The sequence below is a fragment of the Moschus berezovskii genome, chromosome 21, assembly GCF_049115385.1.
Source record: "Moschus berezovskii isolate FMDL1 chromosome 21, NW_MosBer_1.0, whole genome shotgun sequence".
Taxonomy (NCBI): domain Eukaryota; kingdom Metazoa; phylum Chordata; class Mammalia; order Artiodactyla; family Moschidae; genus Moschus; species Moschus berezovskii.
The window spans coordinates 66,075,174-66,093,559 of NC_142480.1; the positions used below are offsets into that span (position 1 = coordinate 66,075,174).

The window sequence follows — 18,386 nt, forward strand, 5'->3', positions numbered from 1 at the left end:
TACTAGAGCTAATCAATGAATATAGTAAAGTTGCAGGATATAAACTTAACACGCAGAAATCCCTTGCATTCTTATACACTAACAATGAGAAAACAGAAAAAGAAATTCACCATTGCAATGAAAAGAATAAGCTACTTAGGAATATATCTACCTAAAGAAACAAAAGACCTATATATAGAAAACTATAAAACACTGATGAAGAAATCAAAGAGGACACAAATAGATGGAGAAATATACCATGTTCATGGATTGGAAGAATCAATATAGTGAAAATGAGTATACTACCCAACGCAATTTACAGATTCAATGCAATCCCTATCAAACTACCAACGGTATTTTTCACAGAACTAGAACAAATAATTTCACAAATTGTATGGAAATACAAAAAAACCTCAAATAGCCAAAGTAATTGTGAGAAAAAAAACTGGAACTGGAGGAATCAACCTGCTTAACTTCAGGCTATACTACAAAGCTACAGTCATCAAGGCAGTATGGTACTGGCACAAAGACAGATATATAGAAAGTCCAGAGAAAAATCCATGCACCTATGGACACCTTATCTTTGACAAAGGAGACAAGAATATACAATGGAAAAAAGACAATATTTTTAACAAGTGGTGCTGGGAAAACTGGTCAACCACTTGTAAAAGAATGAAACTAGAACACTTTCTAAAACCATCAGTTCAGTTCAGTTCATTCATGGCTGACTCTCTGCAACCCCATGAACCGCAGCACACCAGGCCTCCCTGTCCATCACCAACTCCCAGAGTGACCCAAACCCATGTCAATTGAGTTGGTGATGCCATCCAACTATCTCATTCTCTGTCATCCCCTTCTCCTCCTGCCCTCAGTCTTTCCCAGTATCAGGGTCTTTTCCAATGAGTCAGCTTTTCGCATCAGGTGGCCAAAGTACTGGACTTTCAGTTTCAACATCAATTCCCTCCAATGAACACCCAGGACTGATCTCCCTTAGGATGGACCGGTTGAATCTCCTTGCATTCCAAGGGACTCTCAAGAGTCTTCTCCAACACCACAGTTCAAAACCATCAATTCTTCAGCAATCAGCTTTCTTCACAGTCCAACTCTCACATCCATACATGACTACTGGAAAAAACACAGCCTTGACTAGACGGTCCTTTGTCGGCAAAAAACGTCTCTGCTTTTTAATATGTTGTCTAGGTTGGTCATAACTTCCCTTCCAAGGAGTAAGCATCTTTTAATTTCATGGCTGAAATCACCATCTGCAGTGATTTTGGAGCCCAGAAAAATAAAGTCAGCCACTGTTTCCACTGTTTCCCCATCTATTTCCCATGAAGTGATGGGACCAGATGCCATGATCTTTGTTTTCTGAATGTTGAGCTTCAAGCCAACTTTTTCACTCTCCCCTTTCACTTTCATCAAGAAGCTCTTTAGTTATTTTTCACTTTCTGCCATAAGAGTGGTGTTATCTGCATATCTGTGGTTATTGATATTTCTCCCAGCAATCTTGATTCCAGCTTGTGCTTCTTCCAGCCCAGCGTTTCTCATGATGTACTCTGCATATAAGTTAAATAAGTAGGGTGACAATATACTGCCTTGACGTACTCCTTTTCCTATTTGGAACCAGTCTGTTGTTCCATGGCCAGTTCTAACTGTTGCTTCCTGACCTGCATACAGATTTCTCAAGAGGCAGGTCAGGTGGTCTGGTATTCCCATCTCTTTCAGAATGTTCCACAGTTTATTGTGATCCACACAGTCAAAGGCTTTGGCATAGTCAATAAAGCAGAAATATAAACTCAAAATGGATTAAAGATCTAAACATAAGACAAGAAACTATAAAACTCCTAGAGGAAAACATAGGCAAATCACTCTTCGACATAAATCACAGCAGGATCCTCTATGACCCAGCTCCCAGAGTAATGGAAATAAAAGCAAACATAAACAAATGTTATATAATTAAACTTTAAAAGCTTTTGCACAACAAAGGAAATTATAAGCAAGGTGAAAAGCAGCCTTTAGAATAGGAGAAAATAACAGCAAATGAAGCAACTGACAAATAATTAATCTCAAAGTATACAAGCAACTCCTGCAGCTCAATTCCAGAAAAATAAATGACCCAATCAAAAAATGGGCCAAAGAACTAAACAGACATTTCTCCAAAGAAGACATACAGATGGCTAACAAACACATGGAAAGATGCTCATCATCACTCATTATCAGAGAAATGCAAATCAAAACCACAATGAGGTACCATTTCACACCAGTCAGAATGGCTGCTATCCAAAAGTCTACAAGCAATAAATGCTGCAGAGGGTGTGGAGAAAAGGGAAACCTCTTACACTGTTGCTGGGAATGCAAACTAGTACAGCCACTATGAAGAACAGTGTGGAGATTCCTTCAAAAACTGGAAATAGAACTACCATATGACCCAGCAATCCCACTGCTGGGCATACACACCAAGGAAACCAGAATTGAAAGAGACACATGTACCCCAAGGTTCATCGCAGCACTGTTTATAATAGCCAGGATATGGAAGCAACCTAGATATCCATCAGCAGACGAATGGATAAGAAAGCTTTGGTACATATACACAATGGAATATTACTCAGCCATTAAAAAGAATGCATTTGAATCAATTCTAATGAGGTTGATGAAACTGGAGCCTATTATACAGAGTGAAGTAAGCTAGAAAGAAAAACACCAATACAGTATATTAAAGCATATATATGGAATTTAGAAAGATGGTATCGATAACCCTGTATACGAGACAGCAAAAGAGACACAGATGTATAGAACAGGCTTTTGGACTCTGTGGGAGAAGGCGAGGGTGGGATGATTTGAGAGAATACCATTGAAACATGTATATTAACATATGTGAAACAGATCACTAGTCCAGGTTTGATGCATGAGACAGGGTGCTCAGGGCTGGTGCACTGGGATGACCCAGAGGGATGATATGGGGAGGGAGGTCGGTTGGGGGTTCAGGATGGGAAACACATGTATACCCATGGCTGATTCGTGTCAATATATGGCAAAACCACCACAATATTGTAAAGTAATTAGCCTCCAAATAAAATAAATAACAAATAAATTAACAATAAAGCTTCTGAAGCATAAGAACATATTTTCATGTTATCAGTGCAGATAATATTTTAAAGAAATGATCATTATGTTCAACTATATTAAAATTCATAGAGTTTATATTTCAAAATTAACATTGGAAGTGAAAATGTAATACATAGATTGGGGAAAAAAAACTGTGTGCTTACTAATGCACATAGTCATTTTATTTGTAATAGACAAAAACTGGGAATAACTAATATGTTCCTCAATAAACATTAAATAAACTATGGTCCATCCATAGCATGGAAGATTTCTCCGGGAAGATTACTTAGCAACAAGTAAAACAAACTACTGATACATGCAAACTCGAATGGATCCCAAAATCATTTTGCTGAGGAAAGAAAAGCCAATCTCAAAAAGTCATGTACTAAATGACTGCAGGTATGCTCCATTGTCAAAATGACAAAATCACAGAAATCAAGACTAAATTAGTGGTTGACAGGTTAGAAATTTTAGAGGAGTGAAACAGATGAGACTCTAAAGCAATAGCAGGAAGGGAAACTTCATGGTGATGAAACCGTTCTGCATCTCAATGATAGTATCATTACACAGATCCACATGTGACAAGACAATGTGGAGCCACGTACACACACTCTGCCAATGTCAACTCTTAGTTCAATACCCATGAATTGCGTGACTCTGTACTACCTTAACAACTTCCTGAAAATTCATAATTATTTAGAATAAAAACTTAAAAAATATATCACACTATGTTTCCTACTAAAATAGCAAACATCATCACTCACTTCCAATATCTGGCCTCAGCTTCTTATCATATTCTCTTAGCAACTTGTTGAGGATAAGAGTCACATCTGTGTCTTGGGATTTCGGAGCCAAGACCCACTTTTGGTTTGATGATGAATCTTCATATTCATCTTCTTCCACCTTCCTGGTCCTGTAATTATAGCACAAAGTGTGACATGTAAGTTGTGGCAATGATGCCAGGGAATGTCTTAAGCTTTGGCCCGCCCAAGCACCACAGAAATAGGTAGAAACTCCCCAGTACACTCAGTCCATTCAAAAAATTACCTCTAAAATCTTAAAAGTAAAACAAAACACACAAAAAAGAATCCAGTAAGAAGAATGCCAGTGCTATTAATGTAACATGATGCTTTCATTAAATGTCATAAAAAAATTCCAAGTCCATGTTCAAACACAGACATTGTAGTAAGTAATCCAATACATGAAGGCCAACAAGCAGAGAGTCAGCCTTCCTAGTATCAACCTTGAGATCTTCTGAAGGTCAAAACAAAACAACTTGCAGCTTCCACTTCTCATTGCCAAGACCTCATTTTAGCTTAAGGTGAACAGCTTCTGCAGAATGCACTCATTGAAAATAGTTGAGTCTGACTCTGTGCTTCTCATGGAGCGCCTTTGGTCTAGGCAGACATAGGGACATAAGGAGGTGATATGCTTGGCCAGCACCCATGTGGGGTGCCAAGGAAGAGATATTGGTTGGTAGATACTCTCTGGTAATTTCACATACCTCCTACCATACAAACTGATTCACCTCGAATAGAGCAGGCTTGTTATTGTTCAGGCACTCAGTTGTGTCCAACTCTTTGCGACCCTGTGGACTGCAGCACGTCAGGCTTCCCTGTCCTTCACCATCACCCAAAGCTTACTCAAACTCAGGTCCATTGAGTCAGTGATGCCATCCAACCATCTCATCCTCTGCCGTCCCCTTCTCCTCCTGCCTTCAATCTTTCCCAGCATCAGGGTCTTTACTAATGAGTCAGCTCTTCACATCAGGTGGCCAAAGTATTGGAGCTTCAACTTCAGCATCATATTCAGGACTGATCTCCTTTAGGGTGGACTAGTTGGATCTCCTTGCAGTCCAAGGGAATCTCAAGAGTCTTCTCCAACACCACAGTTCAAAAGCATCAATTCTTTGGCACTTAAGACTTCTTTATGGTTCAACTCTCACATCTATACATGACTTCTGGGAAAACCATAGCTTTGACTATATGGACCTATGTTGGCAAAGTAATGTCTCTGCTTTTTAATACGCTCTCTAGGTTTGTCACAGCTTTTCTTCCAAGGAGCAAGTGTCTTTCCATTTCATGGCTGTGGTCATCACCTGCAGTGGCTTCGGAACCCAGGAAAATAAATTCTCTCACTGTTTCCATAGTCTCCTCATCTATTTGCCATGGAGTGATGCCATGATCTTAGTTTTTTTGAATACTGAGTTTTAAGCCAGCTTTTCACTCTCCTCTTTCGCCTTCGTCAAGAGGCTCTTTAGTTCCTCTTCTCTTTCTGCCATAAGGGTGGTATCGTCTGCATATCTGAGGTTATTGATATTTCTCCTGGCAATCTTGATTCCAGCTTATGATTCATCTAGCTTGGCATTTCTCACGATGTACTCTGCATATAAGTTAAATAAGTAGGTTGACAATATACAACCTTGACATATTCCTTTCTCAATTTTGAACCAGTCTAGTGTTCCATGTCCTTTTCTTATTGTTGCTTCTTGACCTACATACAGGTTTCTCAGGAGGCAGGTAAGGTGGTCTGGAATTACAAAACTTAAAATCTTTCTAACATGTCTTTAGTATTTGGCCCTTTAATAGATGAATCCAAATGAATGCTGAGCATCAGAATCTGTCCCAAGCAGGGCTGAGCCTGACAGCCAATTCTTTCGGGTGTACTTGAACGGAAAGGCCTCAAGATGACAAGGTAGTTTCTTTAGTGAGTGAGGCCATCTCAGCAGCACAGAAATTTGGGCCTGAAAAGAGGAAAGTCTCCTCTTCAAAGTAGCACTTCCAGGGGACCTGCCACTTACCAATGCGAAAAAGCCTGTTACACAAAAAAAACAAGAAAACTTCTTCCTTCATGGCTTGTCAGTGTATGCACCATAATGACATATCTTCCTTCACAAAAAATAGCAAAATAGAAAATTGCATTGAGGTTTATTTGTCCTGATTAAGTATAAGCTCATTTCTGTTTAGCTTTCCAGATGGAAGCCAAAAAGGCAACAACCTCACAAGGCAGTTGGCTTCTCGGACATGCATTTTTATGCTAATTTTTGTCACTGTTCACTCGTTCAGTCGTGTCCAACTATCTGTGATCCCATGGACTGCACCATACCAAGCTTCCTCGTCCTTCACTGTCTCCTGGAGTTTGTTCAAACTCATGTCCATTTAGTTGAAGATTCCATCCAACCATCTCATCCACTGTTGCCCCCTTCTCCTCCTGCCCACAATCTTTCCCAACATCAGGGTCTTTTCCAAAGAATCAGCTCTTCACATCAGATGGCCAAAGTCTCCAATGAACATTCGGGGTTGATTTCCTTTAGGATTGACTTTTTTGAGCTCCGTGCTGTCCGTGGGACTCTCAAGAGTCTTCTCCACAATTCAAAAGCATCAATTCTTCAGCTCTCAGCCTTCTTTATAGTTCAGCTCTTCAATCCATACATGACTACTGGAGAAACCATATCTTTGACTATTCAAACCTTCGTTAGCAAAGTGACATCTCTGCTTTTTAATATGCCGTCTAGGTTGTTCATAGCTTTTATTCCAAGAAGCAAGGATCTTTTAATTTCATGGCTGCAGTCACTGTCTGCAGTGATTTTGGAGCCCAAGAAAATAAAATCCTTCACTGTTTCCTTTTTCTCCCCATCTATTTGCCACATTTGCCATGAAGTGATGGGATTGGATGCCATGATCCTCGTTTTTTGCCCGTTGACTTTTAAGCCAGCTTTTACATTCTCTGCTTTCACCTTCATCAAAAGGCTCTTTAGTTCCTTTTCACTTTCTGCCATTTGGGTGATATCATCTACATATCTGAGGTTACTGATATTTCTCCCAGCAATCTTGATACCAGCTTGAGATTCATTCAGCTCGGCATTTCACATGATGTACTCTGCATATTGGAGAAGGAAATGGCAACCCACTCCAGTATTCTTGCCTGGAAAATTCTATGGACAGAGGAGCCTGATGGGCTGCAGTCGATGGGGTCACAAAGAGTCAGACATGACTGAGCAACTAACACACACACACTCTGCATATAAGTTAAATAAGCAGGGTGAAAATGTACAGCCTTGATGTACTCCTTTCCCAGTTTTGACCAGTCCATTTTTCCATATCTGGTTCTGACTGTTGCTTCTTGACTTGCATACAGGTTTCCCAGGAGACAAGTAAGGTGGTATGGTATTCCCATCACTTTAAGAATTTTCCATAGTTTGTTGTGATCCATAGTCAGAAGGCTTTAGCATAGTCAATGAAGCAGATGTTTTTCTGGAATTCTCTTGCTTTTTTTATGATCCAATAGATGTTCGCAATTTGATCTCTGCTTCCTCTGCCTTTTCTAAATTCAGCTTGTGTATCTGTTCTCGGTGCTTGTACTGTTGAAGACAAGCTTGAAGGATTTTGAACATTACCTTGCTAGCATGTGAAATGAGTACAATTGTGCAGTAGTTTGAACATTATTTGGTATTGCCCTTCTTTGGGACTGGAATGAAAACTAATCTTTTCCAATCTTGTGGCCACTGCAAGCTTTTCCAAATTTGTTGGCATATTGAGTGCTGCACTTTAACAGCATCACCTTTTAGGATTTGAAATAGTTTAGCTGGAATTCCATCACCTCCACTAGCTTTGTTCATAGTAATGTTTCCTAAGGCCCTCTTGACTGTCTGGATGTAAATTTTTACTATAGTCTAAATTATCTGTAGGTTTTCCCTGGTAGCTCAGTGGTAAAGAACCTTCCTTCTAATGCAGAAGACACGGGTTGGATCCCTGGATTGAGAAGATCCCCTGAAGACGGAAACGGCAACTCATTTCAGTATTCTTGCCTGGGGAATCCCATGGACAGAAGAGCCTGGCGGCGTACAGTCCATGGGGTTGCAAAAGAGTTGGACTCAACTTAGCAACTAAACATCATAATATAATAATATTATAACATAACTATAATATATAACATCTATAAAATCTTATGTATATGTCATATGGTATGTACATGAGTCTTTTAATGAGTATTAACTAGCTTTAACATATATCAGAGCAGTATCAGCCTAGTTCTGTATGAATATATACATGTACATGAAGTTTTGACAATAGTATATGGCTTATATCTTAAAGACTGAATTCATTTAACTTTTCCCTTGGCTAAGATCCCCTGGAGAAGGAAATGACAACCCACTCCAGTACTCTTGCCTGGAAAAATCCCGCAGAGGAGCCTGGTAGGTTAAAGTTCATGTGGTCACAAAGAGTTGGACACGACTCAGTGACTAAAGGATAATAACAATATTAAACTATAATTCTATTTCTTGACAGAAAGCTTAGAATATATATATTATCTATAGGAACTATAAATCGCCATGGATTTTTTTGTACTGAATATTCACCATCAATAGGAACTTAAAAAATTGGGGACTGATATTCAACAAGTGATATGCTTCATTTAATTACTGGTAAGACTTTACTTTTATAAATAACATTATCAAATCTAAAATGTTACAGAAGAATATTTAATTTATCAAGAATATTAATTTTATCATCTTTAAAAGAAGTGGGTTGAAGAAGCACATGGATTGCTGGGAGCCAACCACAACCCACAGGCCTGGCAACTCAGTCCACAGCAAAGGCACTCGGGACACTGAGCAGAGGGATAGCTCACCTAGGCAGGATCACACGTAGCATCCTCAAGACTCCTTCCAACTCGCCTACAGTGCAGCCCTCTGCCCCTCTGGGGTCTCTCTGTCTCCTCCCTCCTCCCCTCCTCCAGAGACAGCTTACTAGTACAGACCACACCATGCTTTCCACGCTCTGCATCTTCTCTTGCCCCAACACTCATATGAACACAGAAGCACACTAACTCCTCATCAGTTCTCTGTATGCACAGCATTAGTTTCTGAAAAATACTTTGAGCTACTTCAGTAACAGGTATTATAATGTGACTAATTCTCCCTCTAGCGGTGAAGTGTTGATGAGTGTTTTCCTAAAATTGCGTAAGCTTCCTGGTTCAGGGTAGGTGAAGGGGGAGACAAAGAAAAGAACAACAGCAACATCTTCTTCAGCACCTTCCCCTTCAGAAGGTGAAATGGGGCACCTGCAGTTCTGTGGCTGGGTTGTGGGAAGAGCAGGCAGGCACAGGTTAAGATGCTCTGGGCCAACATTGGGCTCCTCCCAACCCTGAAGCCTCATCAGATTGTGCAGGACTTCAGATAAGGAAATCAAAGCTTCTCAGCACTAGTGCCAGACCACCAGCCCTACAGAAAAGCTTCCCTTTGTAGAGAATCCAATCTCATCTCAAGGACTCACCAGAATATGAATAAAACAAAACTATTCTGCTTTTCTAAATTCCAAGTAGGTTATATACAATATTCACGAGTGTTCTGTTATCAGGATTGTTGGATCCTAAATGCCACCATTAGCTTTTTCTTAAAAACAAACCGGCGATATACTTACAGTTCAGCCCCCAGATGGTATTTTCATGTCTTACACCTTCTCTTCAACTGCAAGGGCAGAGACAAAGTTGGATGTCTCCATAAACATAAAAAGGAGCTCCTAAACTTCAGACAGCACTTAGGCATTCACTTAAGGTGTCACTAAGCTCCAGGTGTGACTTAGTGTTTTTAATGTAGAAAAAGCTCTTTCAATGGTGTCATAATGGGGTGCTTTGCTCTCCACAGAGCTGCCAACCTATCACCACACAGCACAACTGTCAGAACCCTCTCTGGGGCTTTTAAACACCAGGAAGGCAGGACAGAGCGCAAATGAGAACTCTCTCAGAATTAATAACAGTTTTGAAAGGTGAGGGCTTCCCTGGTAAAGAAGATGGCGCAGATGGTAAAGAATCTGCCTGCAATGCAGGAGACACAGGTTTGATCCGTGGGTCGGAGAGATCCCCTGGAGAAGGGAATGGCAACCGACTCCAATATTCTTGCCTAAAGAATTCCATAGAGAAGAGGAGCCTGATGGGCTTCAGTCCAAGGGGTCACAAAGAGTCAGACACGACTGAGTGACTAACACTTGAAAGGTGATGCTGGTCACTGGATTACTTCACATGTCTGTAACCCATTCAAAGAGCAAAGATACTTTCAAAGAAGAGGGATATAACAGTAACATTAGTTTAAAACTTGGATTATTTTCAACTGATATGCAACTTCTATTACCAAGGCCATGGAATCAACCCAGACAAAGAATATATTAAAGTTGTTACATCTGCCTTGGCAAAATGGAAGAATGAAGAATACCCAGAGACTGTATGTGTGTTGGGGAACCCCTAGACACCTGAGTGGTTCAAGTCAGACACCCAGGTATCTTCCTACTAAGCACATAAAGTAATGAGAACAAGAAGCAGATTTCCTTCTAACATGATAAGTATCTATAGATCTAAACAGTTGGTTCTCTAACCCTCAACTGCAGGTCACTTCATCCAGTCAGTAGCAGTAGGAAACTCAATTAGACATAACCTCAGATCGAGATATGACCTGGGACATCTACATTACGCCTGTGTTATTTGTCTCTAAACAGAGATACATCCAAGCAGGGTCAGCCTCAGAGAGCACACTTCCGTTTCCTTCCCAGCTCGTCCCTTAGACAGGAAGCAACTTCCGTTGAAGGATCAAGGAGTGTGCTGCCTGCTAGAGAGTTTCCGGTGAGTCTGCCTTCCCCAGCACATACAGTCCGCCTTTCTCACTCTCAACTCTTTGCAAAGACCAGCGGTTTGTGGCAGGGAGGAACAGGATTTTCTTCCTCACAATCTGTCAAAGGGAGGCAGGGAAAACTATGAACCTTCCAAATTCATGTCTCGTAGGATTTGTTAACTTGCCTTCCGAGTTCCTCAGGCGGCTTCCCTCAGCGGCTTGGTGGTGAGGAACCTGCCTGCCAGTGAAAGAGATGCGGGTTCAGTCCCTGGTTCCAGGAGATCCCGTGGAGAAGGAAATGGCAACCCACTCTAATATACCTGCCTGGGAAACCCCATGGACAGACAGAGCCTAGTGGGCTACAGCCCATCGAGTCACAAAAGTCAGGCATGACTGAACAAGTTCCTCAGTACTTCACAAATTTGAATGAACATGCAAGACCTCAAAGCACTGCACGCTGACACCTGCAGAGCTTATGACCCACAGGAAGGCTCTCTAGCTCCCTTACCTAGGAAACGAAGAGGGAATTAAAACTGGTTGGGGAGTTGAGGTGCTTGGAGATTCTTGGGGTCGTAAGGGGAGCAGGAGGAAGGGAGCTGCTCTAATTTTTAAAGCACAGGGCAGTCTCTAGGCTCTTGACCAGAGATCAAGTCCGAAACAGAATTAAAGGAACCAAACCCAGAATCTCCATTTATATTTACAGCAACAGGGTTTAACCCTTCTGGTCCCACTGTCCTTCCATCCTCATGAGCCATCTTCACCTCTTCCTGAATTATTTTTAAGCTCCCATCAGCTGGTTGGTGTGCTGGGAGGAAAGGTAAGGGTGTCTTTGGTAAGGTAATTTCCCACGGGTATTAGGTAGAAACCTCATTATCAACTTCAGTATGCTTGCTTCATACGGGGAGGTTTGTGCATGCTGCTGCGTGTGAAAATGGCTCATACGGAAGGGGTGCTTATGTGCAGCGAGCATGTGTTCGCAGAACCTGGGAGGGGAATCCTTTCCGAGAAGCAGAGCTCCTGGCTGCCCACCATGCCCCCATCCTCCTCCGTCTGCCTCCAGCCCTGCTACTCCTCAAAAAGACGGGTTTAAACCGGGCCGCTCGGAAACCTGACTCCAGGGTCCCGGGAGATTTCAAGGAAGGAAACGATACCAAACGTTGATGCGTGTGTGTGACATACAGAATGTTGGTGTGTATCTGTGTGTGTGTGTATTCGCGCGCCCGGGGGCGCGCGCGGAACCCTGAAACACTTGGGGGAGGGGGAGGAGTGAGATAAAGAGGTAGACACCGGCTTCCCCCAGTGATGCTGGGCTTCGAAATCCCTTAAACCCACCAGACCTTACAAGGTTCAGAAGAGCCCATTAGTCTCGGAGTCCCCGCGCTTCAGGCTGCAGAGAAGGCTGCGGTCGCCCGGAGAGGCAGACGGCCGTGGCCGAGGGAGACGGGACAGGTAAAGCGCCTGCGTCTCCTGCCCGCTCGGCCCCGGCGGGAGACGCCGCAGCCCAGACGACGATGGCCGGGCGCGCCGGGCACTGGGGACCGACGGAGAGCGCGCCGCCGCCCGCCCGCCAGGCTCCGCACCCCGGGCGCCACTCACCGCGCGTGCAAGCCGGAGAGCAGGCAGAGGAGCAGCAGCAGCTTCGGGGCCATGCCGCCGCCGAAGGGGGCGCGGGGTCGGCCGCCCCAGGCCACGCGAGGCTCCCTGCGGGGCGCGGGCCTCCGCTCCGCGGCTTCTCCTGGCCCTCGCTGCCTCCGACGGCGCCGGGCCTCTGCGGCGGGACAAGTGCGGACTCGGGCAGCGGCCGCGCCCCCGACGGCCGGCGGGTCTGCGCGCGCCTCCGCGGGGCCCACGCGGGACGCCGGCCCCGCCCGCGCCCGGGCGCCGGGTCTGCGCAGCCCGGATACTCGCGGCCCCGCGCCCGAAGCGAGAGCCGCGCCGCGCGCAGATGCCGGGCGGTGGGCTCTACGCCGGCCGCGCGGCCGCCGCGCTCGGGGGTGGGGCGGGGAGGCGGCCGCTCCTCTGGCCGGCAGCGCCTCCGAGGCGGCCCGGGAGGGGAGGAGTTCCCCCAGTTACACGCTCGACAATGCGCGAGGCCAAGAGAGGTTTCAATGGACCCGGAGCGTGAGGCCAGGAAGGGGGCGGGGAGGCTCTGGGATCCCGCCGGGAGCCTAAGAGAGGGTCCTAGAATCGGCACCCCTTGGTCTAGAAAGATCGCTGCATCTAGAAAGACCCCTTGGTTTAGAAGTCCCGAAAGGATGCGCTCTTCCAAGCATTTCAGCACCGCATTGTGGTTCTCTACGCTCCCAGACCTCCCAGAACGTCCCCACCTAGGCGCCCTGGCGAAGGCGCGAGATGGTCTGCTGAGCAACCGGTCCTTCGCACACGTCGTGCTAAATCGACTGAACCCCTTCAGTGCACTGCTGAGACTGTGCATGGAAAAGTGGCTTGCTGGGCAGTACTTTGAAAAAAGCAACCCCGGAGTGTACCTTTCACCACAGAGAGAGACTAAAACATACCAATGACCAGCAGAAGTGAAAGAGAATGTTGACGGTTGGAGATCAAGACCTCTCCTTAGGTAAAAGCAAGAGACGTGGCTGAAGTATGACACGCAGCTCATTGAATATATGTTCAGACTCAGACTGAAAACTGCATTTGTTTTCATTAGTAATAACCATTCAGAATGTTAATCTTTCACCATATAAGTATTACAAATCAGCATACCTTAGACTACATTCACTAAGAAGTTGGCTTTTATATTGGGGAAAAAAATAGGACTTAGTATTTTTTTTATTCTGAACTACTGTTCATAGAATTATAAGGATGTGCTGTTACTTTAATATATTGTCAAACAGCTGTGTTCTTAGAATATGTGCAAGGGTAAGTAGAAAATTGCCTGATTTTTCCTCTTTATTTCTGGGTTCACCAACATGAACGTGGTTACAGAGTAAAGCTGTTGATGATGAGGATATATAGATATATAATAGATAGGGGCTTCCCCGGTGGTGATAGTGATAAAGAACCCACCTACCAGTGCAGGAGACCTAAGAGATGTAGGTTCAATTCCTGGGTCGGGAAGATCCCCTGGAAGAGGGCATGGCAACTCACTCCAGTATTCATGCCTGGAGAATCTGGACAGAGGAGCCTAGTGGGCTACAGTCCATGGGTTGCAAAGAGTTGGACATGACTGAAGCAACTTAGCACACACACATAGACAGATAGATAGACAGATAGATGTATGTATATATGGGGGCTTTCTCAAGTGGAGCTAGTGGTAAAGAACCCACCAGGCAATGAAGGAAATGCAAGAGACCGTTCGCTCCCTGGGCATAGAGGATCCCCTGGAGGAGGGCATGACAACCCACCTCAGTATTCTTGCCTGGAGAAGCCTATGGACAGAGAGAATCCCATGGAGCCTGGCAGGCTACGGTCCATAGGGTCGCAGAGAGTCAGACATGACTGAAGCAAAGTCAGCAAAGCAAAGTCAGTCACACTTACATAAAGCGTGTATATAGATACACTTCAACAGTCAAGCCCTTGGCCTTCTTTGCACTGTCATCTTCCTATCTCTGTCTCTGTGCCTTGAGCTTGCTCCAGCTCATCCTTTCCTGGGGTCCTTATGATATTACCCACTGCCTTCCACATCTTTCTTGCTCAGGTCATGATGCTAAGAAGACTCCCAATCTTCCTATATTCTGACACTTTCAACAGCTTCAACACTTCTTCCAGCTTCAAGGAAATATGAACATTTATCCTACTCCACTCTTATATTTCTGGAGAAGGCAATGGCAACCCACTCTAGTACTCTTGCCTGGAAAATCCCATGGACGGAGGAGCCTGGTAGGCTGCAGTTCATGGAGTTGCTAGGAGTCGGAGACGACTGAGCGACTTCACTTTCACTTTTCACTTTTATGCATTGGAGAAGGAAATGGCAACCCACTCCAGTGTTCTTGCCTGGAGAATCCCAGGGACGGGGGAGCCTGGTGGGCTGCCGTCTATGGGGTCGCACAGAGTCGGACAAGACTGAAGCAACTTAGCAGCAGCAGCAGCAGCTCTAATATTTCATTTTCTCTATCCAACAATGAAGTTGAGCATTTCAGAAATCAGTTAGATGATAATCTATTTGTTAATTACTTTTGAAATATGTAGTCTCCAAATACTTATGTGTGCTGTGAGAAAACTGCATGTAAAAAGAAATAATTCATCTATGCCTCAGTTTTAAACACAGTAATAGGAACTTGAGTAAAATAACTATCAGACATTGATAAATTAGTTCACTAATTTTAACTCTCACAACACTATACCCATTTCAAAGATGGATGAAACACACAGAGAAATTGTCATTCCACAGTTCGGAAGTTGAGGACTGGGAGTTAACACCCCGGCAGCAGGTGCCAACATCTCTTAATCCCTATGCCATTCTGCCTCTCAGATTTATAGGAACTCAGTAAACATCTGTTGCTTGGTTCTTCGACCAATGTTTCAGACTCCTTGCTGTATTCTTTATTATTTGAACATGACTACACATGCTTTCAAATTGTTTCTAATAGAAACTTACAGATACTTGAATGTACTTGCAAAATTTCAGTATAATGGCAAGTGTCCAGGGAAGTTTTTACAATACAAACAGTGGAAAAGAAAATGTGATGCCTTTTTTACATCTCTTTATTGTTTATTCTTTTCCTTTTTTGCATATTTTCAATCTTTTATCATGATCTCTTCCGGCTCTTGACTCCATTTATTAGACTTAGCGGGTCAGCTTGACAGGCTTGAATATTTTTCCGTAGAAAGCACCCCCTTCCATGGTGCTGTCTGAAAAAAGATTTTTTTTAAGCTAAATGAGTTAAGGAAAGGCAAATTCAAAGCAAGCTTCCTGGGCAGAAGTATGAAAGCAAAATTCGAGGTCAAGAATCTACACTCTTCAAAGGAAAATCTTTCTGGCTTTGATTTTCCTGCTTTGCCCAGCTTAACCAGCGTGAAGACAGGGACGGTGTGGCGGGGAAGGGAGGGGCAGATGGTGAGAGGAGGAAGGTGTGGGGGGTCGGGGGGGGGGCGCGAAGATGCTTTACAGAGCATGCGCAGTGCTCACTCTCCGTTTTTTTGTGGGGATTTTATTGCCTCAGCCCTCCATCCTCAGCTCTAAAGAAGCTGACAATTCGGTTCCACTTGGCGAGCGGCATTTGCATTCCATTCCCCTAGTTCGCAGGAAAGGGGAAGTAAAAAGTAAACTGAGGGGTAAGGGTTGGAGCCCATGCACTTCTGAGGGTATGGAACACTCACTAGAGATGCGTGCTGTTTGTTTCAAGTGTTTGTTTCAAGCATCTGATCCAGACTCAAGGCTTCCGGGGAAGACCTGGGGTGGCCGCTGCCTCTGGCTGGAGACGAAGGAAGAGCCCTAGATGGCGGCGAAACTGGATTACCGGTACTTGAGACCCTCTTGTAGCTTCTCCAAGTACTCCAGAATCCCTTGCCTAGCCTGACTTCACCTCCTACAGGTGCGAAGAAGGTGGCGCGCTATGGTGCGCAATATAATTGAACTCCTGCATCAGCTGGTCTTATTCTTTACTGCTCCTGGGTTTTCTCTTTGAATAAAATCTCTCACACTCTCAAAAGTATACTTCTGAATTGTATTACGATGTTTCATGGTTTAAAAAAAAACCACAACTTTCTTGCTCAACTTTTAAATAATTTTGTTAATTTATTTTTAATTGAAGGATAATTGCTTTACAGTATTGTGTTGGTTTCTGCCAAACATCAGCCTGAATCAGCCATAGGAATACCTATGTCCCCTACCTCCTGCCTCCCTCCCCACCCCACCCATCTAGGTTGTTTTTATTGAAGAGGGCAACCAGGATGAGACAGTCTGGTAGCATCACTGACTCAAAGGACATGAATTTGAGCAAATTCTGGGAGATAGTGAAGGACAGGGAAGACTGGCATGCTGCAGTCTATGAGGTCTCAAAGAGTCAGACATGACTGAGTGACTGAAAAACAGCAACAATACACATACAACAAAATGCACTCACCTTAAACGTATGGGTCAGTGTATTTTTACACTTGTATATACCATATGTATAAAAAAAGCATGCGTTTATCGCCCAGATTAAGATAAAAAACATTTTCCCAAAGCCCTCTCCTGGGCGCTGAGCTAACTTTGCTGCCAACACCAACTCTGGTAATCACTATTCCATGTTCCATTGCAATGAACTGGTTTTGCCTGCTCTTGAATCTCACATGGAATTGTGTAGTGTGTCCAATATTGCCTCTGGCTCTGTCGTCCAACATAATGTGTTCTGGATGTATCCACAATGTCACAGGTAGCAAGCATCCATTGCTTCTTATTCTATATGTGGTATTTCACTGTGGTATCCAGTATGGCACACAATATTTAGCTGACATGAACATACTTGTGCATGTCTTTTGGTTTGGCATATGTGCTGATTTCTCATGGCTATCTGACTAAAATTGGACTTTTTAGATCACAGTTCAGTTCAGTTAAGTTTAGTTGCTCAGTCGTGTCCGACTCTTTGCGACCCCATGAATCACGCACACCAGGCCTCCCTGTCCATCACCAACTCCCGGAGTTCACTCAAACTCATGTCCATCGAGTCGGGGATGCCATCCACCCACCTCATTCTCTGTCATCCCCGTCTACTCCCACCCCCAATCCCTCCCAGCATCAGACTCTTCTCCAGTGACTCAACTCATCACATGAGGTGGCCAAAGTACTGGAGTTTCAGCTTTAGCATCAGTCATTCCAATGAACACCCAGGACTGATCTCCTCTAGAATGGACTGGTTGGACCTCCTTGCAGTTCTAGGGACTCTCAAGAGTCTTCTCCAGCACCACAGTTCACAAGCATCAATTCTTCGGCAATCAGCTTTCTTCACAGTCCAACTCTCACATCCATACATGACCACGGGAAAAACCACAGCCTTGACTAGACGGACCTTGGTTGGCAAAGTAATGTCTCTGCTTTTTAATATGCTATCTAGGTTGGTCATAACTTTCTTTCCAAGGAGAAAATTTCCTGGCTGCAATCAGCATCTGCAGTGATTTTGGAGCCCAAAACAATAAAGTCTGACACTGTTTCCACTGTTTCCCCATCTATTTCCCAGGAAGTGATGGGACCAGATGCCATGATCTTTGTTTTCTGAATGTTGAGCTTCAAGTCAAACTTTTCACTCTCCTCTTTCACTTTCATCAAGAGGCTTTTGAGTTCCTCTTCACTTTCTGCCATAAGGGTGGTGTCATCTGCATATCTGAGGTTATTGATATTTCTCCCAGCAATCTTGATTCCAGCTTGTGCTTCTTCCAGCCCAACGTTTCTCATGATGTACTCTGCATATAAGTTAAATAAGCAGGGTGACAATATACAACCTTGACGTACTCCTTTTCCTATTTGGAACCAGTCTGTTGTTCCATGTCCAGTTCTAACTGTTGCTTCCTGACCTGCATACAGGTTTCTCAAGAGGCAGGTCAGGTGGTCTGGTATTCCCATCTCTTTCAGAATGTTCCACAGTTTATCTTGATCCACACAGTCAAAGGCTTTGGCATAGTCAATGAAGCAGAAATAGATATTTTTCTGGAACTCTCTTGCTTTCTCCATGATCCAGCAGATGTTGGCAATTTGATCTCTGGTTCCTCTGCCTTTTCTAAAACCTGCTTGAACATCTGGAAGTTCACGGTTCAAATATTGCTG

At 43.9% G+C, this 18,386-nt stretch overlaps 1 protein-coding gene across 1 annotated transcript in view; it reads right to left on the minus strand.

Annotated features, from left to right (window-relative positions):
- Nucleotides 1-12,437, minus strand: part of GABRG3 (gamma-aminobutyric acid type A receptor subunit gamma3) — an 876,540-nt gene extending 864,103 nt beyond the window's left edge. The window contains exons 1-2 of the mRNA XM_055417673.2: nucleotides 12,284-12,437; nucleotides 3,849-3,997 (exon numbers count right to left, since the gene is read on the minus strand). Of these exons, the coding sequence (XP_055273648.1) occupies nucleotides 3,849-3,997; nucleotides 12,284-12,336 (202 nt within the window). The 5' untranslated portion in view covers nucleotides 12,337-12,437. The remainder of the gene's footprint in view (nucleotides 1-3,848; nucleotides 3,998-12,283) is intronic.
- Nucleotides 12,438-18,386: the final 5,949 nt, after the last annotated feature.